General features: G+C 44.1%; 1 protein-coding gene across 1 annotated transcript in view; it reads right to left on the reverse strand.

The window, feature by feature from the left end:
* GUCY1A2 (guanylate cyclase 1 soluble subunit alpha 2) overlaps positions 1-25,112 on the reverse strand; it is a 348,066-nt gene that overhangs the window by 17,633 nt on the left and 305,321 nt on the right. The window contains exon 7 of the mRNA XM_075331311.1: positions 13,365-13,519. Within this exon, the coding sequence (XP_075187426.1) occupies positions 13,365-13,519 (155 nt within the window). The remainder of the gene's footprint in view (positions 1-13,364; positions 13,520-25,112) is intronic.

Here is a 25,112-nt window from a genome sequence, read left to right on the forward strand (position 1 = left end):
ACGGCCACCATTACTTTACATAAGTCTATTCCTGGATTTTAAGAATGTTCTCTATGTGCCATACACTTATATACTAAGTCTGAAAAGTCAAGTTATAAATCTGGCTTGTAGTATGCAAATCAGCCAGGACTAGTCTGGTGAGGCATTGACAAGTCCGGATTGTCAGCCAAGTCCAGCCTCGAATCTTGTAATCATGCCCAGAAGGTCGTGATTACCATCCACAAGCAGGCACATCACCAGAAGGGTTCGATGACTCTCGTTATTGTGTGTGACAATCTGCCTTCCTGTTCAATGAAGCCGGTGAATGCTCTCTGACTTCAACTACATATGGCAACCAATTATGGCCAGTCCTGTTTAATTTACATACCACAAGCCAGATTATTATCTTGATTTTTCAGACTTAGAAATAAGAGTATAGGCACCTGGTAAGGTGACAACCTCACTTTAAATCGGAGTTGATGACATAGGTCTAACGGATCTAACCTTGCAAATCCGTTATCGAGAAGAAACATCGGAGCATACCTGTCCTATTAAAGGGCACCAACCAGCAGGATTTTCATATATAAAGTAAAGCCAGTGCTATACTGGTGCTGAGATGCTGAATGTAAGCAGAGCTTTTCTTCAGAGATTGGAGGTTGTATTTCAGAAATATATCTGCAAATTTCAGCAATGCACGGCTATTTGGTTGACAGGTGCAACAGGAAGGGAATATGTGGGTTTGGGTCTTGCTATCTACACTGTGTGCAGATTTATTAGGCAAGTTGTATTTTAGAGGATTTTTTTTATTATTCATCAACAACTATGTTCTCAATCAACCCAAAGACTCATAAATATCAAAGCTTAATATTTTTGGAAGTTGGAGTGTTTTTTTTTAGATTTGGCTATCTTAGGAGGATATCTGTTTGTGCAGGTAACTATTACTGTGCAGAATTATTAGGCAACTTAATAAAAACCAAATATATTCCCATCTCACTTGTTTATTTTCACCAGGTAAACCAATATAACTTCACAAAATTTAGAAATAAACATTTCTGACATCCAAAAACAAAACCCCAAAAAATTAGTGACCAATATGACCACCCTTCTTTATGATGACACTCAACAGCCTACCATCCATAGATTCTGTCAGTTGCTTGATCTGTTTACGATCAACATTGTGTGCAACAGCCACCACAGCCTCCAGACACTGTTCCGAGAGGTGGACTGTTTTGCCTCCCTGTAGAGCTTACATTTTATGAGGGACCACAAGTTCTCTATGGGGTTCAGACCTGGTGAACATGGGGGCCATGTCATTATTTTTTCATCTTTTAGACCTTTCTGGCCAGCCACGCTGTGGAGTAGTTGGATGCATGTGATGGAGCATTGTCCTTCAAGAAAATCATGTTTTTCTTGAACGATACCGACTTCTTCCTGTACCACTGCTTGAAGAAGTTGTCTTCCAGAAACTGGCAGTAGGTCTGGGAGTTGAGCTTCACTCCATCCTCAACCCAAAAAGGCCCCACAAGTTCATCTTTGATGATACCAGCCCATACCAGTGCCCACCTCCACCTTGCTGGCGTCTGAGTCAGAGTGGAGCTCTCTGCCCTTTATTGATCCAGCCTCTGGCCCATCCATCTGGCCCATCAAGAGTCACTCTCATTTCATCAGTCCATAAAACCTTTGAAAAATCAGTCGTAAGATATTTCTTGGCCCAGTCTTGACGTTTTATCTTATGTTTCTTGTTCAAACATGTTCGTTTTTCAGCCTTTCTTACCTTGGCTATGTCTCTGAATATGGCACACCTTGTGCTTTTTGATACTCCAGTAATGTTGCAGCTCTGAAATATGGCTAAACTAGTGGCAAATGGCATCTTGGCAGCTTCACACTTGATTTTACTCAATTCATTGGCAGTTATTTTGCGCCTTTTTTGCCCAACACGACTCTTGCAACCCTGTTGGCTATTTGCCATGAAACGCTTGATTGTTCGGTGATCACGCTTCAAATGTTTGGCAATTTCAAGACTGCTGCATCCCTCTGAAAGACATCTCACAATTTTTGGACTTTTCAGAGCCTGTCAAATCTCTCTTCTGACCCATTTTGCCATAGGAAAGGAAGTTGCCTAATAATTAAGCACACCTTATATAGGGTGTTGATGTCATTACACCACACCCCTCCTCATTACAGAGATGCACATCACCTGATTTACTTAATTGGTAGTTAGCTCTGAAGCCTATACAGCTTGGAGTAGGACAATATGTGTAAAAATTATCATGTGACCAAAATACTCATTTGCCTAATAATTCTGCACACATTATATTCCCGCCCCTGTCTGCCTGCCTGGCCTTCCTCTGCCTGACGCCGTCATAGACGTTAATTCTGGCCCAGGCAGACAGACAGAGGCGGGAATAGATAGTTTGGTGTCTCCTATGTGCCATATATAGTAGTCTTTGTGTTCCATATAGGATGTATATTCAGCAGTTTCAGTGTTTCGTATGTCATGTAGAAACTGCATCTCGGTGTTTCATTTGTGATGTACCTTATTTTTCGCTTTATAAGACGCACTTTTCCTCCCAAAAATTTGAGAGGAAAATGGGGGGTGCGTCTTATAAAGCGAATATAACAGTACCTGGGGGTCCTGTCTGTGCGGTGATCGGGCGGCCGGGTGCCTGTGGCTGCGTGCAAGCGGCCGGGTACCTGTGCTTGCGTGCGGTGGCAGCCGGGTACCCGTGGCTGTGTGCGGGTGGCAGTCGGGTTCTGTGTGCGGGCTGCGGCCGGGTGCTGTGTGCAGGCGGTGGCCAGATGCTGTGTGCGGGTGACGGCCGGGTGCTGTGTGCGGGCAATGGCCGGCGGCCGGGTGCTATGTGCGGGCGGCAGTCAGGTGCTGTGTGCGGGCTGCGGCCGATGGCCGGGTGCTGTGTGCGGCCGGTTGCTGTGTGCGGGCGGCGGCCGGGTGCTGTGTGCGGGCAGTGGCCGGCAGCTGGGTGCTGTGTGCAGGCGGCAGCTGGGTGCTGTGTGCGGGCAGCGGCTGGGTGCTGTGTGCGGGCGGCGGCTGGGTGCTGTGTGCGGGCAGCGGCCGGGTGCTGTGTGCGGGCGGCGGTAGGGTGCCTGTGCGGGCGGCAGATGGCTGCCCGCCACACGCAAGCACATTACCCGGCCGCTTGCACGCAGGGTGGGCGGGTAGCCTGCTGGCTGCCACTGTGTGAGTGCGGGGCGGGCGGCTGTGGAGCAAGTTACCCAGTTTGTCCGCGGTCCCAGTTTCAAATGATGGCAGCGTGCGCGTGCGCAGATGGAGCTCTTGGACGAGAGCTCCATCTGCGCATGCGCCGCTCCAGGCGCCATTATTTGAACCGGGACCGCGGACACTGGAACACTCACTGCACCGGCCTGCTGCATGACTCACCCGCCGTCGCCGACGCTGCTGCTGCCACCACCACCACGGGCCCCGCGGCTCCTGCCACCACGGGCCCCCCGGCTCCTGCCACCCCGGACGCCACTGCACCTGCCACCACGGACGACACCTGCCACCACGGACCCCGCTGCCACTGAGCCGCTGCCTCCTGTGACCCCGCTTCACCACCACTGCTGCCCCCCTCCGGTAAGAGAACACCGGATTATAAGACGGACCCCATTTTTCTTTTTTTTTACCTTTTTTATGTCTAAGTTTGGGGCGCGTCTTATAATCCGGTGCGTCTTATAAAGCAAAAAATACGGTATATTTAGCAGTGTCAGTGTTTCCTATGTGATGTATAAATAGCAGTCTCCGTATCTCCTATGTTATATATAAACAGTTTTCTCAGTGTCTATTATGAGATGTATATAGCAGTATCGGTATCGCTAATGTGGCATATATACAGCAGTGTCTGTGTCTCCTATGTCATGTTTACAGCTGACCTTCCAATTCTTAAGTTGTATAAATGGAACGTGAGCAGCAATGAATTTCCCACTGATATGATAAAAAATTGTTTAAAAGAACCGAAATCCTCAGTGGTTGATACCTTTTAATGGCTAACTGAAAATATGGTAATAATAGCAAGCTTTTGAGACTACTCAGGTCTCTTCATCAGGCATGGTATAACAGAAAATCTGAAGAGTCACATATTTATACACAACAGGACATAGAATGGAGCAGTAAAGAAAAAGAAAAAACAAGTTACATGAAACAGAACTATCACTATGGCAGGGGGCAAGCTGTTGTGGCCATAAATATTGCTGCAGGTCAGTGTGAAAGTTTTATTGTCCTCTGATCAGGGTCTGGTCCAGGCTATGACATGCTCTAATGGTCAGAAGAGCACATCTCTTAACTGATGTAAAAAGACATGAATCCATGAGACACATTAATTCCTGCTCTGAATGTGTCAAAGGTCATCATCAGTTTGTATTCCCATAGTCTCCTGTCTCTCTGGGACTTGAAATTTCCTTTCAATACCAGCAATTTCATGTCCATGATGCTGTGGTCTGGGTTACAAAAATGTTTGGCCATAGGTGGATCTATTCTTTTTTCCTTAATTGTGTGGCGGTAAGAATTCATCCTTGTCCTGAGCTGTTGTCCTGTCTCCCCTACATACAGACCCCCAGTTGGACATTTGGTACATATAATTAAGTACACCACATTGGTTGTGGTGCAGCTGAAGGTACCTGGGATCTTGTAGTCCTGATGTGATCTGCGAATCTTTATCTTGTCCGTTGTCAGTATAAATGGACAGGTCTTACATTTTTTCTGGTTGCAGGGAAATGTTCCTGTTGGTGTTGGAGAGGACAGTGAGCTTCTGACAATGATGCTTCCTAGATTTGGGGGCTGTCTAAAACACTGAAGTGGGGGGTCTGGAAAAATAGATTTTAACCTGGCATCTTTTTGCAGTAATGGTTGTAGTTTCTGTGCAGCTCCTCTAAACACCTCCAGATGTGGATTGTAGGTGACTACAAGAGGGACCCGATTGTTTTCTTCTTTAGTTTTATAATGTAGGAGATGGTTTCTTGATATTCTGGTGGCTCTTCAATTTTTAATGAATTTCAATAAAAACTGTTTTTATACTATTTAATTTGAGGTAGCACTCTGGGTCTATCCCTCTTGTAGTCACCTACAATCCACATCTGGAGGTGTTCAGATCAGCTGCACGGAAACTACAACCATTACTGCAAAAAGATGCCCAGTTAAAATCTATTTTTCCAGACCCCCCAGTTCTGTGTTTTAGACAGCCCCCAAATCTAAGAAGCATCATTGTCAGAAGCTCCCTATCCTCTCCAACAACAACAGGAACATTTCCCTGCAACCAGAAAAAATGTAAGACCTGTCCATTTATACTGACAACGGACAAGATAAAGATTCCCAGATCACATCAGGACTACAAGATCCCAGGTACCTTCAGCTGCACCACAACTAATGTGGTGTACTTAATTATATGTACCAAATGTCCAACTGGGGGTCTGTATGTAGGGGAGACCGGACAACAGCTCAGGACATGGATGAATTCTCACCGCCACACAATTAGAGAAAAAAGGATAGATCTACCTGTGGCCAAACATTTTTGTAACCCAGACCACAGCATCATGGACATGAAATTGCTGGTATTGAAAGGAAATTTCAAGTCCCAAAGAGACAGGAGACTATGGGAGTACAAACTTATGATGACCTTTGACACATTCAGAGCAGGAATGAATGTGTCTCATGGATTCATGTCTTTTTACATCAGTTAAGAGATGTGCTGCTCAGACCATTCGAGCGTGTCACAGCCTGGACCAGACCTCAATCAGAGGGCAATAAAACTTTCACACTGAACTGCAGCAATATTTATGGCCACAACAGCTTGCCCTCCTGCCATAGTGATAGTTCTGTTTCATGTAACTTGTTTTTTTTTTTTTCTTTACTGCACTTTTCTATGTCCTGTTGTGTATAAATATGTGACTCTTCAGATTTTGTGTTATACCATGCCTGATGAAGAGACCTGAGTAGTCTCGAAAGCTTGCAATTATTACCATCTTTTCAGTTAGCCATTAAAAGGTATCAAACACTGAGGACTTCGGTTCTTTTAAACAATTTTTTATCTATACTTGCTAACACGGTACAAAGATATATTTTTCCACTGATACGAGACATACAGTGTAATGTATATATTTTCTCATTAAAACTTACTACTGTGAGTCCTTTAGAAAACTTATCATAAAGAATCAATTGCACAACATGATTCATGCACCAGGAGGCCGAGACTGAGCAGAAGAGGAAACATCGCCGATGCGGCTCATACTGAGCCTCCTGCTTCATGAAGCAGGCAGCTCAGGCTGAACACAGTAGTACACATCGCGGGCGCAGCTTATCCTGAGCTGCCTGCATCATGAAGCAGGCTGCTCAGGTTGAACACAGGAGTAAACATCACGGGTGCAGCTCATCCTGAGATGCCTGCTTCATGAAGCAGTCATCTCAGGCTGAACAGAGGAGTAAATGTGACCTCCTGGCCTATCAGGTCGTCACAGGGTATTGTGCAAGCTGCTCTTCTGCACGGTATCCAATCCTCCTTGGTTACGGGTCCCTGACCTTTGGTGTTGCTAAGAACAAGCTAATCAAAATCCTAGAAACACTCTGCACCACACCCACCAGACACACCAATGGGTAGCCTGAAGGGAATAGGGCCACCCACTTGGGGGGTTGGTTAGGGAGGGTCAGGAGTGTCAGGAGCAGTCAGTTGTGTGGTGACTCTCGTGAGGAGAGGTCACAAGTCAGTTGGAGGAGGTCAGGACCTGGGCTCCTTGTTAATTGTAGGTGGCAGACGTTGGTCTGGGTCTGGAAGGAGCTGGAACCCCGTTCGCAGGGGATCATGTCAAGGGGCACGGAACTGCCGAGGAGGGCATCCGGCGACCTTGTGCCATCTCGGGGCAGGGGCCAGGGCACGACGGGGTAGGTGGACCCTAGGCCGGGAAGTAGCTTCAAGCACCCTGGTAATTCACCCAATGAAGATGAAGTCTTTAGGAATCGTTCTCCAAAATCGGGGTTCTAGCGCAATGAGGGAGATAGGACTTTCCCAAAACACAGTCCAGAAAATCCCAAGCGTGAACCCTGATAGCAAGCTCACTCCGTTAGCTATACGGGTGAGTGGGACCTGACTAGTTCTATACTACAGGGGCCAACCAGTAAAGAAGGTGCCAAGGGAAAGGTCACAGGCTAACAAGCAACACCATCGGGCACGGGATCCAGGCGTGCTCCCTCCCTGCTGCAGCGGTGCTCAGAATTTCGGTTTACAAGTTGTCGGTGTCAGCATTATTGGACTGAGTACGCAGTGACCCTTTCCTCCCCAACGGTATCCCCTTACTACCATCGCCGAGCCCCGGGGCATTCCTCCCTACCCACGGAAGGGTTAAACACCTGGCTGCCATCCCATCGCCACCGGGCGCTCCCAACAGCAGCGGTGGTACTCCACCTTACCACACACTACGGGTGGCATCACAAACTCTAAACAGACAACCCCCTGTAAATACCCCCCGTTTTATTTCGAGTGGCCGCACGACCCTTCCTGAGTCTGGAGACCCCTCGAGCCACCGCGGATCTGGACCTGAGCAGTTTTGGCTGCTGACGCTGGGGCGGTACATACACATCGCGGGCGCAGCTCATCCTGAGCTGCCTCCTTCATGAAGCAGGACACTCAGGCTGAACAGAGGAGTACACATCGCAGGCTGAATTTTGAACATGCCTACCCCATCACATGACAAATTACATCATACCTGTAAGGAGCCCGTACATTCTAGCTTCACCCACGCAGCTCCAAAAGTGAATGTGCAACCTAGAAGCAGCTTGCCGCCATGACACGGAGGTTCGGTGAGTACACTGCTCACGCTCCTACCCCTCCATCCCTTCCAAAAATATTTTTAATTCCCGGATTCTGATTCCCATAGGGTTATATGGGTACCGGATTCCGGACTGGATCAGTTTTTTTTTGTTTTTTTTTTAATTTCTGCGAGTCCACCCAGCTCGATTATTGAATAATAAAAACAAGAATCACATTAAAAACATACATTAATTTCACTTCTTTGGTGATACCTTTTAACATTTTTATATGGTGGACATTATATAATGCTTATTCAACTGTTGACAAGTCAGTCAATGGAAGAAGGAATTTTTTTTACCAAATATCTCATTTTAGGATATTTTCCTTCTCCCTAGGTACAGAGCCTAAGGCTATGTGCACACGTTGCGTAAATTCATGCAGTTACGCTGCGCTTTGTAGCGCAGCGTAACTGCATGCGTCCTGCGTCCCCTGCACAGTCTATGGAGATTGTGCAGGGGCCGTGCGCACGTGGCGTCTTAGAGCGCAGCGCTTCGGCTACTGCCGAAGCGCTGCGCAAAAAGAAGTGACATGTCACTTCTTCCGTGCGCTTTGCCGGGAGCTCCTGCTCTGTCTATGGCAGGAGCTGCAGGCAGAGCGCACGTTCTCGCCGGCACCATGCGCTTCAGAACGGAGCTTTTCAGCTGCGCTCTGAAGCGCACCTTTTAGGTGCTGGGCTAGTACGCAACGTGCGCACATACCCTAATGGTATTGGCCTAAATAAGAATCCTAGTTGAGAGCTCAAAAATTGGTCTTCATCTTCTGGAAATGTAGTCATGATCTTCTCCTTTTCATTATAACTACAACCGATTCTTGAAGCACAAGTGAATAATAAGTCTCCATATTTTTATGGAACAAAATCTTTAGAGCGCTATATTTAGGTTTCCATTCCAGAGTAAAATCCTTGCTAACGTCACAAGCCAGATAGATCCTCCAAAGCCTGTAATTCAATTATGTTACATCTCCAAGCATAGCCGGCCTCTGGAGAAATTATTCTGTTATCTCAGTGGATATACCCTTGACTGCTAAACCAGACCAGAAGCCGAAGTACTGTACAATCCACAAAACTTCCCAATATAGGAATACCCTATCTAAAATTTAATCCCATTTCTAATAGTTTTCTGAAGTGCTTAGTTGAAGGTCAAGTGAAGAACATGACAGTCCAGAAACTAAACAGACTTTACTCTTTAGCTTTAAGAAGCTATAGGTTCATCAATCAACACATTCTATATGGCACCATAAATTTCCTTAAAGGGGTGGTTCACTTCTTTTACACTGATAGCCTATCCTTAGTATATGCCATCAATGTCTGATCGGCCGAGGTCCGACACTCCACATCCCCACAGATCAGCTGTTCCCCGTAACGTTGTTAGAAGCTGGAAATGCTCAGTTCTGGTGCTGCCCCATCTTCTGATAGTGGCCGAGGGCGGGTACTGCACATCTGCCTCCTATTGATTAGAATGCCACAGTTGCTATTAGAAGGTGGAGCAGCTCCGACACTGAGCATTTCTGGCGGCCTGCTGCCGCCGCCAGGACTGAGGACAGCTGATTGGCGGGGGTGCGGAGTGTCGGACCCCGGCCGATCAGACATTGCTGGCCTATTTCTAAGGAGAGATCATCAATGCAAAAGTTGTGGACAACCCCTTTAATATAAAAATAGTTTGAAAATATCCCTATATAATATAATCGAACCCCAATCCCCAATGAGGCCTAATTATAACTGAGTGTTGATTATTGGACAGTCATCAAAAAAATATTGATCTTCATAAGGATTTGTTAGGAGAATTTGACTCTGTAAAATTCTACATTACATGACAATTTTACTGTATGCAGAAGAAAAGTGTTGACAAAAGCAGAATTCCAGTATCTTTATCTAGATGTAGTAATAATAATAAGAAAGTTTATTTATATAGCTCAAACATATTCCGCAGCACTCTACAATCCGGTGGGGGGTTGTATAGACAAATACAAAACAAAATAGTACATAATTCAACAGCTACAGTAGGAATGAGGGCCCTGCTCGAAAGCTTACAATCTATGGGGAAGAAGGGGGACACAAAAGGTGAAGCACACTTGTAGATCTGGCTGGCTATTGTTATGCTAATTAATTAGTTACATATAAAGATGAATGATCTGGTCTTTAGACAGTAACCTTTTGGGTGCCCTTACGTGCTATTGGTTGTATGTAGGATGTGAGGACAGAAATAGGACAGAGAAGGTTACGAGTAGCATTTAGAAGGTGGGTCAGGGGAGAGTTAGGTTAGTAAGTTATTATGATAAGCTTGTCTGAAGAGATGTTTTTTTAATGTACGCTTAAAAACTTGGGGGCTGAATATTAGTCGCCTTCTTTGGGGTAGTAATTTTTTTTATAATAAGTACAGTTTGGAATGTTTAGTGCTGTAGTGCACATTTGGTGCTGGCTTTTTGTTTTTTCTTCATTGAATTGGTCGGTGGTTGACCTCCACCTTGCTATGCACCCCAATTTGGGATGTATTCCATCTGTCTGGATTTTGGCGGTTGGTGACTGTTCACATTAAGTCATCAGGCTTTGTCCACAGGCTATTTACTTCATGCAGCATTTGCTTGGACCTGTCCCGCCCACAGCCATGACTCAGTCATGGGTACGGGATTGAAATAGACCAGGTGAGTGCTGCTAAGAGCAGTTCTACTATTCATATGTGAGGCCGTATGGCACATTTTATAAAAATATTTTAGTGTAGGACTGCTTCAAATGAGATTTGCCGTGACGTGGCGAAGCAGCTCAAGAAATTGCAATTTTTTGCCAAAAATCTCAAAATTTTTTTTATAATAAGTACAGTTTGGAATGTTTAGTGCTGTAGTGCACATTTGGTGCTGGCTTTTTGTTTTTTCTTCATTGAATTGGTCGGTGGTTGACCTCCACCTTGCTATGCACCCCAATTTGGGATGTATTCCATCTGTCTGGATTTTGGCGGTTGGTGACTGTTCACATTAAGTCATCAGGCTTTGTCCACAGGCTATTTACTTCATGCAGCATTTGCTTGGACCTGTCCCGCCCACAGCCATGACTCAGTCATGGGTACGGGATTGAAATAGACCAGGTGAGTGCTGCTAAGAGCAGTTCTACTATTCATATGTGAGGCCGTATGGCACATTTTATAAAAATATTTTAGTGTAGGACTGCTTCAAATGAGATTTGCCGTGACGTGGCGAAGCAGCTCAAGAAATTGCAATTTTTTGCCAAAAATCTCAAAAATTTTTTTATAATAAGTACAGTTTGGAATGTTTAGTGCTGTAGTGCACATTTGGTGCTGGCTTTTTGTTTTTTCTTCATTGAATTGGTCGGTGGTTGACCTCCACCTTGCTATGCACCCCAATTTGGGATGTATTCCATCTGTCTGGATTTTGGCGGTTGGTGACTGTTCACATTAAGTCATCAGGCTTTGTCCACAGGCTATTTACTTCATGCAGCATTTGCTTGGACCTGTCCCGCCCACAGCCATGACTCAGTCATGGGTACGGGATTGAAATAGACCAGGTGAGTGCTGCTAAGAGCAGTTCTACTATTCATATGTGAGGCCGTATGGCACATTTTATAAAAATATTTTAGTGTAGGACTGCTTCAAATGAGATTTGCCGTGACGTGGCGAAGCAGCTCAAGAAATTGCAATTTTTTGCCAAAAATCTCAAAATTTTTTTTATAATAAGTACAGTTTGGAATGTTTAGTGCTGTAGTGCACATTTGGTGCTGGCTTTTTGTTTTTTCTTCATTGAATTGGTCGGTGGTTGACCTCCACCTTGCTATGCACCCCAATTTGGGATGTATTCCATCTGTCTGGATTTTGGCGGTTGGTGACTGTTCACATTAAGTCATCAGGCTTTGTCCACAGGCTATTTACTTCATGCAGCATTTGCTTGGACCTGTCCCGCCCACAGCCATGACTCAGTCATGGGTACGGGATTGAAATAGACCAGGTGAGTGCTGCTAAGAGCAGTTCTACTATTCATATGTGAGGCCGTATGGCACATTTTATAAAAATATTTTAGTGTAGGACTGCTTCAAATGAGATTTGCCGTGACGTGGCGAAGCAGCTCAAGAAATTGCAATTTTTTGCCAAAAATCTCAAAATTTTTTTTATAATAAGTACAGTTTGGAATGTTTAGTGCTGTAGTGCACATTTGGTGCTGGCTTTTTGTTTTTTCATTATGATAAGCTTGTCTGAAGAGATGTTTTTTTAATGTACGCTTAAAAACTTGGGGGCTGAATATTAGTCGCCTTCTTTGGGGTAGTGCATTCCAGAAAACTGGCGCGGCACGAGAAAAGTCTTGGAGACGGAGGTGTGAGGTTCGTATTATGGATGATGTTAGTCTAAGATCATTTGCGGAACGAAGGGGGTGGGTAGGATGATAGACAGAGATGAGGGATGAGACATATGGTGGTGCTGAGCTGTGGAGAGCTTTGTGGGTGAGGGATAGGAGTTTGTATTGTATTGTATAGTAAACATTCCTATGGGAAAAAATGTCATTTAACCCCTTGGCACCACATTTTTTGGTGGAATGCAAATTTGGCTTGAATAGATTTCTGACGCCATATCATATTTGCAGAGCCCCTGAGGTGGCAAAATAGTAGAAACTCCCCATACAAATGGGAAACCCAAACATTTTTCTGGGAAATCTTCAATAAAAATGCTCGGGTTCTCCATTGATATACATTAGGTTCATTATTAGGGACAAAAGCCGTCATAGTACTTTGGGATTCATTACGAATAATCCGAACCTGGATAGTTACTATCCGCTCATCACTAAATTTTTCCATTTACTAGGAGTAATAGGAGAAAATTAACTCTACAATTTGTCATGCAATTACTTCCAAGTCAAGCAGTACCCCAGATTTGGTTGGGATTTACTGTTTGAGCACAAAGAAGGTTTCAGAATTGAAGAACTGTTTGATTTTTGGAGAACAATTCAAATATATGATGGGCGCCATTTCATATTAGTAGAGCTCCTGAGTTGCCAATACAGTAGAATCCCCACAAATTACCCACATTTTGGTAATTACACTCCCTAAGGAGTTAATCTTGGGGTGTACTGAGTATTTTGAACCTGCAACTACCTTCTGCAGTTTTATAACCTTGGGACATGGACTCGAAACCTTACTTTGGTTATCAATCAAGCTTGAGAGGCTGGTGTTAGGTGAGGAAACAGCCTCAGGAGGCAGAGACTTGATAAGTGCTCATTCACACCCAAAGCATTTAACACTTGATTTGTCTATAAATGAAAATACTAATTAAATTACTTGAGAAATCAGCAAGAGATGGAAGATATAAAGATGTCGATGGATTTACATTTCAAAGACCTGAATACAGGCAGGAGGTTGATGTTACTGACAGATTCCCTTTCGAGTCATCAGTTGACCCAAGCCAAGAGGTGATATATGTCTGCTTTTTTTTCCTCGTGGGTTAATAATAAGTAATTTCTATTGTATTGGAGTGAAAATTAATGGAAGGATGATGATGACAAATTTTGCTTACAAAATATATCTAGGTATCACTATCTTTAATGTTGTGAACATGGATATGAGCAGCACACACTTACTGGTATGTCGTTGGACTAACATTGATTCGTCGAGGATGACTCCCTGATTCAAATTTGCTAGCCAAAGTGACGTTGTTTCCGAATAGACAATATCGAGGCATTCTGACTCCAACCACACCCGCAAAGACCGAGCCGGAGTGAATTCCTATTCTCATCTGCAAATAGAAAATAGTATCATTAGCACAAAACTCACATAATGTATGGAAAAATGTATTGTGCAAGAAAAGATAACACAAAGGTTCGTCTATAAAGAAATGATACAAAAATTGTATAATTACTACTTTTTCATTTCGATTTGTCTATTGGTCAAGAGTGGCTTGACACAACGAATGTGACACTTGTAGCCCATGTCTGGGATACGTCTCTGTGTGGTGGCTCTTGAAGCACTGACTCCAGCAGCGTCCACTCCTTGTGAATCTCCCCCAAATTTTTCAATGGCTTTTTCTTAATAATCCTATCAAAGCTGCGGTTATCCCGGTTCCTTGTGCACCTTTTCCTACCACACTTTTTCCTTCCACTCAACTTTCCTTTAATATGCTTGGATACAGCACTCTGTGAACAGCCAGCTTCTTTAGCAATGACCTTTTGTGGTTTTGTGCCTTACCCTCCTAGTGGAGTGTGTCAATGACTGCCTTCTGGACATCTGTCAAGTCAGCAGTCTTCCCATGATTGTGTAGCCTACTGAACCAGACTAAGGGACCATTTTATATGTCTTTGTAGGTGTTTTGTGGTCATTATCCTTATTTTATAATGACTTTTGGGTTTTCAATGGCTGTAAGCCATATTCCTCAACATTAACAGAAATAAACACTTGAGATAGATCACTGTTTGTAAGGACTCTATATAATATATAGAAATAGATCCCTCTGTGTGTAATGACTCTATATAATATATGTGTATCCCTTTTTGTATTGTATTACTGAAATAAACTTTTGATGATATTCTAATTTATTGAGATGCACTCGTATCTGCAAAATAAAGTTCCAGCCACTTTAAGTCTACATAAAAATATCTGATACTGAGAACAAGGACAACAGAATAAGCTGAAAAAAGAATAAGAATCAATCGCATGTAGAATGGGTTTCCCTTTTTGTATTTAATTACTGAAATATATTAGCTTTTTTTCTAATTTATTGACATGCACATATATATATATATATATATATATATATATATACACACACAGTACAGACCAAAAGTTTGGACACACTTTCTCATTCAAAGAGTTTTCTTTATTTTCAGGATTCTGAAATGATTTACATTGAAGGCATCAAAACTATGAATTAACACGTGTTATGAAATACTTAAAAAAGTGTGAAACAACTGAAAATATGTCTTATATTCTAGGTTCTTCAAAGTAGCCACCTTTGATTACTGCTTTGTACACTCTTGGCATTTTCTTGATGAGCTTCAAGAGGTAGTCACCGGAAATGGTCTTCCAACAGTCTTGAAGGAGTTCCCAGAGATGCTTAGCACTTGTTGGCCCTTTTGCCTTCGCTCTGCGGTCCAGCTCACCCCAAACCATCTCGATTGGGTTCAGGTCTGGTGACTGTGGAGACCAGGTCATCTGGCGTAGCACCCCATCACTCTCCTTCTTAGTCAAATAGCCCTTACACAGCCTGGAGGTGTGTTTGGGGTAATTGTCCTGTTGAAAAATAAATGATGGTCCAACTAAACGTAAACCGGATGGAATAGCATGCCGCTGCAAGATGCTGTGGTAGGCATGCTTGTTCTGTACGTGTTCAATTTTGAATAACTCCCCAACAGTGTCACCAGCAAAGCACCCCCACACCATCACACCTCCTCCTCCATGCTTCACGATGGGAACCAGCCATGTAGAGTCCATCCGTTCACCTTTTCTACAAGGACACGGTGGTTGGATCCAAAGATCTCAAATTTGGACTCATGAGACCAAAGCCCAGATATCCACTGGTCTAATGTCCATTCCTTGTGTTCTTTAGCCCAAACAAGTCTCTCCTGCTTGTTTCCTGTCCTTAGCAGTGGTTTCCTAGCAGCTATTTTACCATGAAGGCCTGCTGCACAAATCTCCTCTTAACAATTTTTCTAGAGATGAGAAGGTGTGTCCGAACTTTTGGTCTGTACTGTATATATATATATATATATATATATATATATATATACACACACAGTATTTTTCTGACGCATCTTTTAACAAGATAACATCTTGCTAAAATGTATGTGTGTCTTGTAGTCAGCAGCCAGTAAGGTCAGCAGTGCCAGTTCTCCCTGACTGCTTCCTTAAATCATAGGGTAGAGCAATTATAAGTGCTTCTATCTCTGAGATAACTAAGCAGCTGCTGAGCAGGAGAGACTGAGCTGATGTTGGTGGCAGGTTAGGTAAAACGTTTGTCCACATGAGGATTATTAGAATGGAACTTTGGTGCACAGGTGGAAGAAAAATAACTGTCCCAAATATAACAAGTCGTTTTACAGATATACACTGAGCAGAAGCCTCAGTGTCGTAAACAAAAGCTGATTTCCTGCATTTCCATTCTCCGAGTGACATATAGGATACATATACAGATGATGCCGTCCTTGCTTGCACACATTTATTTGTGATTATGAAGGGCACAGAAAATCAGTGTAGCATAGGACTGCGTGATATACTATCTGCAAAAGCCATCCTAAAACAAGTTCTCATCAGAGGGCAGAGGCTATGATCACTGGAGCTGCCTCTGACCCCACCTTGAAACAAAGTCATCAGTGATGAACGATTCAGGGGCTGGGCTAGTCCCTGCTCTAGTGGGCATGTATCGATTGTCCATTTCAACGTATACTCAGTATGAGCAACCTTGTCACTGTACAATATTCTTTTCAATGCACAATGACAGTACACTCCCTTACTGGTTCTAATGACAAGTGAGAAGCCAGTACGTACTTTAAGTGCACATTGTAAAGACAGAACATAACGAATAGAGATGAGATCCTCCCTGCAACAGGGTCTGATCTCTGCTCACTGCATTCTTGCCTTAACATGTGAACTGATGGTGTACTCTCTTGTCGGCTCGTCACTTCTCATTAGAGCCGGTGAGGGAGTGCACTGTCACTGTGCTTTAAGAGTGATATATCCTATGGTGACAGGAGACCTTTTACTGAGTATATGTCGGAATCGACAACTGATGCATGCTCGGAAGACAAACCCAATCTTAAAAATGGACGTCACTAATAACACTTTGATTCAGGGTAGCGATATAGGCAGCGGCGGTGACGACATGCTGATAATTTGTTTCTGTATCCCAAAATGCATTGGGGGCCCTCAATTGAAGTGTCATAACAATGGAAGTAGGTAGAAAAAAAAAAAAAAAAAAAGCAGTTAAATTAGAGAGGTAATGGTAGAGACTTTTTTAATTTTATTGAATAGGAAAAGAGATTTGATTATAACAATAAATAGATATTTAGGATTAAAATCAATATTAGTTTCAGACTATGCCTTAAAAGTATCGCAAAAATTTTTCTGCAAGTCAAAGACGTGCAAAAATGTTTTGACTTTTGGCGTTTTTACACCTAAGACTCGCACTGAAAACCTTGAGCTGCGGAGCTGTAAGGAGTCAAGTGAGGGCCTAAAACAGGTGAGTACAGTGTTCTATTCTTCCGACGCTGAGGCAAATGTCATCATGTTGGTGGTAACGCATGTTATTGCTGTCCTTGCAATGCGTCGCCTTCCCTCCTCCCTACGTGATCCAGTGGGCCTCAGCGCTGGAAGAACCAAAGACCCGCACTGAAAATTGTGCTGCGGAGCTGTAATGATTCAGGTAAGGGCCTAAAACAGGTGAGTATAGTGTTTGAGTCTTCGGACACTGAGGCAAATGTAATCATGTTCATGGCAACGCATTTGTCATCTCTGCAATATGTCGCCTCCCCTCCTCCCTACGTGATCCAGTGGGCCTCAGCAGTGGAAGAACCTAAGGCTCTCACAGAAAACCCTGAGCTGCGGAGCTGCAACAAGTCAGATAAGGGCCAAAAATATGTGAGTATAGTGTTCTATTTGAACCCTTATATATATATATATATATATATATATATATATATATATATATATATATATATATATATAACATCTACAATACCATACCCAGCCAAGACACAGTTGTGGAGCTAATGCTTAAAAGAAAGGGATATTACTTTTATCTATGGACAACCCCTTTAAGGATAAAAAGGGTGCCCTGATTGGTTGCTATAAGTAGCAAGGTTAGTTTTTCTGTCAGGCACTTTTGATAATCGAGGCCCATTGTTCTACAAATAGTTCAGTCTTTAGATTAGACTCCAGATGAAAGCCATCTTTATGTTACATAGCACAGTGTACATGGATTTGCGTGCAGCGGCGGCTTGACATGAACAGAACATTGAAGAGTAGGATCGTTGCTTAGTAACATCTGATTTCAAGGTGACATTTAAAACTTTCTTCTAAATTCCTACAAAACATCTGCTGTTTGTTAGACAGGACACATTTTCTTCTTAGAATGGCGCGATGCTAATAATGAATATTTTCACATAAAGGCAGGAAGAGTTACGGGAGATTCTCTCTGCTAATGATACAATGCCAATCCCTGCAGCAGGCGGTGGTGCCAATTGCATTTCGTTTTTAGAAAATGTCACTGGCAGCTTGCCAGCTAGGGCGGCCGAGGTATCAAAACTTGTACTGAAAAACATATTTGGGAAAATAAACATTCCCGTTATTTGCAATATGTTGTGTAAAAATGTACAAATTTTTGAAAAAAATAAAATACATTTCGGAACCATATTTAATGTTATAATAGGAATTTACCATATACAGTACCGACCAAAAGTTTGGACACACCTTCTCATTCAAAAAGTTTTCTTTATTTTCATGACTCTGAAAAAAAATTGTAGATTCACATTGAAAGCATCAAAACTATGAATTAACACATGTGGAAATAAATACTTAACAAAAAAGTGTGAAACAACTGAAAATATATCTTATATTCTAGGGTCTTCAAAGTAGCCACATTTTGCTTTGATTACTACTTTGTACACTCTTGACATTCTCTTGATGAGCTTCAAGAGGTAGTCACCGGAAATGGTTTTCACTTCACAGGTGTGCCCTGTCAGGTTTAATAAGTGGGATTTCTTGCCTTATAAATGGGGTTCGGACCATCAGTTGTGTTGTGCAGAATGCTGGTGGATACACAGCTGATAGTCCTACTGAATTTGAATATTAGAATTTGTATTATGGCAAGAAAAAAGCAGCTAAGTAAAGAAAAACGAGTGGCCATGATTACTTTAAGAAATGGTCAGTCAGTCCAAAAAATTGGGAAAACTTTGAAAGTGTCCCAAAGTGCAGTGGCAAATACCATCAAACGCTACAAAGAAAACTAGCTCACATGAGGACCACCCCAGGAATGGAAGATCAAGAGTCACCTCTGCTGCGGAGGATAAGTTTATCCGAGTCACCAGCCTCAGAAATCGCAGGTTACAAGCTGCTCAGATTAGAGACCAGGTCAATGCCACCCAGAGTTCAAGCAGCAGGCACATCTCTAGAACAGCTATTAAGAGGAGACTTTGTGCAGCAGGCCTTCATGGTAAAATAGCTGCTAGGAAACCCCTGCTAAGCACAGGCAGCAAGCAAAAGAGACTTGTTTGGGCTAAAGAACACAAGGAATGGACATTAGACCAGTGGAAATCTGTGATGTGGTCTGATGAGTCCAAATTTAAGATCTTTGTATCCAACCACCGTGTCTTTGTGCGACGCAGAAAAAGTGAACAGATGGACTCTACATGCCTGGCTCCCACGGTGAAGCATGGAGGAGAATGTGTGATGGTGTGGGGGTGCTTTGTTGGTGACACTGTTGGGGATTTATTCAAAATTGAAGGCATACTGAACCAGCATGGCTACCACAGCATCTTGCAGCGGCATGCTATTCCATCCGGTTTGCGTTTAGTTGGACCTTAATTTATTTTTCAGGACAATGACTCCAAACACACCTCAAGGATGTGTAAGGGCTATTTGACTAAGAAGGAGAGTGATGGGGTGCAAAGCCAGATGACCTGGCCTCCACAGTCACCAGACGTGAACCCAATCAAGATGGTTTGGGGTGAGCTGGACCGCAGAGTGAAGGCAAAAGGGCCAACAAGTGCTAAGCATCTCTAGGAACTCCTTCAAGACTGTTGGAAAACCATTTCCGGTGACTACCTCTTGAAGCTCATCAAGAGAAAGAGTGTGCAAAGGAGTAAAGAAAGCAAAAGGTGGCTACTTTGATGAACCTAGAATATGACATATTTTCTGTTGTTTCACACCTTTTTGTTAAGTATTTCATTCCACATGTGTTAATTCATAGTTTTGATGCCTTTAATGTGAATCTACAATTTTCAGAGTCATGAAAATAAAGAAAACTCTTTGAATGAGAAGGTAGGTCCAAACTTTTGGTCTGTACTGTACTTAGTTTGAATTTAAAGAGGACCTGTTGTCAAGGGTGTGTAACAGTTGACAGACAGTCATGTGGTGTCCGGCTATAGAAGTTTGCAGTGTTTGGCTGCACAAACTGTTCCTTGACCTTCTATTATTCCTGCTTGATGTATTTGGTATCTATGTATCTCCTCTGCTTGGTTTTCATCCCATTCCCTTTATGACCCTGTGGAGTTCCTCAACCTTTCACCTGTTTTTCATCAGCACTTCCCTTGGTGTCTTTTTATACCCTCATTTCCCCTCACTCTGTGCTGTCTTATACCCTTAAAGGGAACCTGTTACCAGTTTGGGGCCTATAAGCTGCGGTCACCACCAGTGGGCTCTTATATACAGCATTCTAACATGCTGTATATAAGAGCCCAGACTGCTGTGTAGGATGTAAAAATCACTTTATAATAATTACCTAAACCGGTCGCTGTGGTGGAGTTGAGAGTTGAGAGAGAGACGTCTCTGTTCTCCAGTACTGGTGCCTCCTCTTTCTGACATCTTTGTCCTCCTTCTGAAGCCTGTGTGCATGACACATCCTGCGTCATACACACTCACCGCAGGCGCACTACAATACTTTCATCTGCTCTGAGCAGGGCCTCAGTGCCGGTAAGTGTGCATGATGTAGGACGCATCATGCAAGCTGGCTTCAGAAGGAGAACAAAGATGGCCGAAAGAGAAAGGCACCACCCATTTGACCAATCTGCACCGGAGCGACCTCCTAGGTGAGAATCATAAAGTGTTTTTTATGTTCTACACAGCGACCTGGGATCTTACATACAGCATGTTAGAGTGCTGTATATAAGAGCTCACTGGTGGTGACCGCAGCTTATAGGCCCCAAAACTGGTGACAGGTTCCCTTTAATAAGTCTTCAGTGCAAACAGTCGGCTTATATAAATCTGGAGAAACGTTGTTATTGCTATAGTTCCCTGAGTCATCCGGAGATAAGTTATTTGTTTACTTCCCCCTGTTTTTTTATCTCTATTTTCTTTAGAGCTTAGGCTGCTTTCACACTACGTTATTTTAACATGCGTCATGAACGTTTTTTTGCTGTAAAAGTGGATCCTGCATGTGTTATGCATGTGTTATTTTGCAGGATCCTGCCACTTGAAGTTTATGGGCGGGCATTGGAGTCATGTGATCGGGAGTGAGGAGAACTGAACGTGATAGACTGGGAGCTGGCATCTGACAGCTGCAGACGCTGGTAATAAGGGTAAACATCGGGTAACTAAGCGAAGTGCTTTGCTTGGATACCCGATATTTACCTTGGTTACGAGCGTCCGTAGCTGCTAGGAGCCGGGCTGCCTGCTCCCTGCACACGTAACCAAGGTAAACATCGGGTAACTTAGCGAAGTGCTTCGCTTGGTTACCCAATATTTACCTTGGTTACGAGCGTCCACCGCTTTCAGGTGGGGGAGAGAGAGAGGAGAGAGAGGGAGGGGGAGAGAGAGAGGAGAGAGAGGGAGGGGGAGTGAGGGAGGGGGAGACAGAGACTGATCACGCCAGGCTGGTTTCTGGGCATGCTCAGTAGAGCAAGCAGGATCCTGTCTATCAGCATGCCAGCTTTCACATGCGTTTGCGTGCAGTATAGTCAGGATCCAGTGAAAAACAGTATTTGGACGCAGCTCAAAAATGCTACAAGTAGCGTTTTTGAAAAAAGTAAAAAAACTGCAAGTCGCTGGATCCTCACTATAGCGCACACAAACGCATGTGAACGCATGTTGACGCGAGTCCATTGCAAATGCATTGAAATGAAAACACATTTGCACTGGATCCGTTTTTGCGTTAAAATAACGTTCATGACGCATGTTAAAAAAACGTAGTGTGAAAGCAGCCTTAGTTGGGTTGCCTAAGCGCTCAGTCCATCTGCTCCCTACCTAGGGTCTGCTTCAGGGTCAGCCAGGCTCAGGTATCCGGTTTGGCGCATAGGTGCACAACCTATCTAGGGCGGTGAGGGAAGCCAGGGCCCAGCAGTAGGCTTTGTCAGGAGTCACCGTCTACCCCTTCCGTAGACTCAGGGTTTCCCTTCCCTTTTCATCATTCACTTGGTACTTCCTCATACCTTGCATGACACCTGTCACCAGAGCAAAAATTAAACAGCCTTTTCTCTTATTTTATTCCCGCTGTTTAAATCCAAAATATGATTCTAGTAATAAGGTCTTTCTAATTTTGTGCTAATTTTTATGATTTTTACCAAAGGGGCATGGTTCATAGGGATAATAAAGCAGATTTAGCGCCCCTGAAGCCATCAGAGTGCTACAAGGTTCTGCATCCCCACAAGGATGCAGGGCTTACCCCCTAGGTCCCTGGGAGACCAGTGTCGGTAACACCAAAAACCCAGGTAACCCCAGTTTTCCACAACAATCCCCCATACAATGGTACTTAGCTAGGGTCGGACCAATGGATGGCTGCCTATAGGTGGGGCCAGACCAGTCCACTAGTTGACCAGGTGGGAGGGGCAGACGGTGGAGAGTAGTCAGAGTGAGTTGACAAGAGTGGAGGTGTGAAGGTGGAAAGGAAGCAATGTTCTGACTCGGGTTAACGGTAACCTGGTACCCAGGAGAGTAGTTAACAGTGGAGGACGGTGGAGTGCTCCCGGAACTACGCACCGACTTGGTACAGGACCCTGGGACAGGAAAGAGCTTCAAGTCGACCTGTTAACACCTGCACAGCAAGGGGACCATTAAGGACCTCGCTGACCCTAAGAATCTGAAGACTCAGTAGCAAAGGGAGAACAGGGGACAGGACCAGAGACTCCAACCCCACAGGGTTCACGCTACCGTCAGGTGGACAGAAGTGGACAAACCACCAGACGGGGACCCCTAGTTGCTCTACGCCACAGGGACCTATTTACCAGAGACAGGTGCAGGGGAAGAAGGTACCAGAGTACTGAACTGGCACTGGGACGAAGGGGACCTGAAGGCGAAACCAATTGGCCTCGGGTAACCTGTTACCATCTACCAGCCGTGAGTAAAAAAACAGTCGCACTATACCTCTGTGTGGACTACCTTCTTCAGACACCCGTCACAACACCCATCCATCCTCTGGGGACCCGTCCTGCTTGCAGAGGGCCTACCATCCAGGCTGCAATTACCACCAGCCCCAGTAGTGACATTCTGCAGTGGTGGCTCTATATATATATATATATATATATATATATATACAGTGCCTACAAGTAGTATTCAACCCCCTGCAGATTTAGCAGGTTTACACATTCGGAATTAACTTGGCATTGTGACATTTGGACTGTAGATCAGCCTGGAAGTGTGAAATGCACTGCAGCAAAAAAGAATGTTATTTCTTTTTTTTTAAATTGTGAAAAGTTGATTCAGAGGGTCATTTATTATACAACCCCTCAAACCACCAGAATTCTGTTTGGTTCCCCTAAAGTATTAAGAAGTATTTCAGGCACAAAGAACAATGAGCTTCACGTTTGGATTAATTATCTCTTTTTCCAGCCTTTTCTGACTAATTAAGACCCTCCCCAAACTTGTGAACAACACTCATACTTTGTCAACATGGGAAAGACAAAGGAGCATTCCAAGGCCATCAGAGACAAGATCGTGGAGGGTCTCAAGGCTGGCAAGGGGTACAAAACCCTTTCCAAGGAGTTGGGCCTACCTGTCTCCACTGTTGGGAGCATCATCCGGAAGTGGAAGGCTTATGGAACTACTGTTAGCCTTCCACGGCCTGGACAGCCTTTGAAAGTTTCCACCCGTGCCGAGGCCAGGCTTGTCCGAAGAGTCAAGGCTAACCCAAGGACAACAAGGAAGGAGCTCCGGGAAGATCTCATGGCAGTGGGGACATTGGTTTCAGTCAATACCATAAGTAACGTACTCCACCGCAATGGTCTCCGTTCCAGACGAGCCCGTAAGGTACCTTTACTTTCAAAGCGTCATGTCAAGGCTCATCTACAGTTTGCTCATGATCACTTGGAGGACTCTGAGACAGACTGGTTCAAGGTTCTCTGGTCTGATGAGACCAAGATCGAGATCTTTGGTGCCAACCACACACGTGACTTTTGGAGACTGGATGGCACTGCATACGACCCCAAGAATACCATCCCTACAGTCAAGCATGGTGGTGGCAGCATCATGCTGTGGGGCTGTTTCTCAGCCAAGGGGCCTGGCCATCTGGTCCGCATCCATGGGAAAATGGATAGCATGGCCTACCTGGAGATTTTGGCCAAGAACCTCCGCTCCTCCATCAAGGATCTTAAGATGGGTCGTCATTTCATCTTCCAACAAGACAACGACCCAAAGCACACAGCCAAGAAAACCAAGGCCTGGTTCAAGAGGGAAAAAATCAAGGTGTTGCAGTGGCCTAGTCAGTCTCCTGACCTTAACCCAATTGAAAACTTGTGGAAGGAGCTCAAGATTAAAGTCCCCATGAGACACCCAAAGAACCTAGATAACTTGGAGAAGATCTGCACGGAGGAGTGGGCCAAGATAACTCCAGAGACCTGTGCTGGCCTGATCAGGTCTTATAAAAGACGATTATTAGCTGTAATTGCAAACAAGGGTTATTCCACAAAATATTAAACCTAGGGGTTGAATAATAATTGACCCACACTTTTATGTTGAAAATGTATTAAAATTTAACTGAGCAACATAACTTGTTGGTTTGTAAGATTTATGCATCTGTTAATAAATCCTGCTCTTGTTTGAAGTTTGCAGGCTCTAACTTATTTGCATCTTATCAAACCTGCTAAATCTGCAGGGGGTTGAATACTACTTGTAGGCACTGTATGTATGTATATATATATATATATATATATATATATATATATATATATATGGCCGCAGCACCGCAAGAGGCATCACGTATGAACACTAACCTAAATCCCCTGTAAATACACCCCATTACAAAAAGGGCCCAGGGCACGGAACTGGGCAACGGACTCTGGGAGAGAGACACTGCCCGGGACCGAGTACCCCATATCCCTGGGCGCAACATAGAGCAGCCTAAAGACACGCAACAGAGAATCCATAATACCATGGAATAAAAAGACTGATGTCACAGTTCCTCCACTAAGCGCATCTAGGACGCAATGAGTGACTGTCTGATGTGACTATGGATTCAGTGCATGCTGAGTGGTCAGTTTGGTGAGTGACAGCTCATTCGTCCAATCGGGGACTGGGGTGTGCTGAGCTGTCAGTGTGTTGAATGACAGCCCAACCTTTGAGTCTTTTTCTGGGAGGTTCTGGGCTGTTCCAGTGTTCCACCTTCCCAATGATTGCCCAGCTACTTAGCGGAGCAGTCTCTCCCAGAACGCTGCCAGCTATAGCATTCTGTCTGAGTGTTGCTGTTGGCCTGC

The sequence above is a fragment of the Anomaloglossus baeobatrachus genome, assembly GCF_048569485.1.
Source record: "Anomaloglossus baeobatrachus isolate aAnoBae1 chromosome 2 unlocalized genomic scaffold, aAnoBae1.hap1 SUPER_2_unloc_1, whole genome shotgun sequence".
Lineage (NCBI taxonomy): Eukaryota > Metazoa > Chordata > Amphibia > Anura > Aromobatidae > Anomaloglossus > Anomaloglossus baeobatrachus.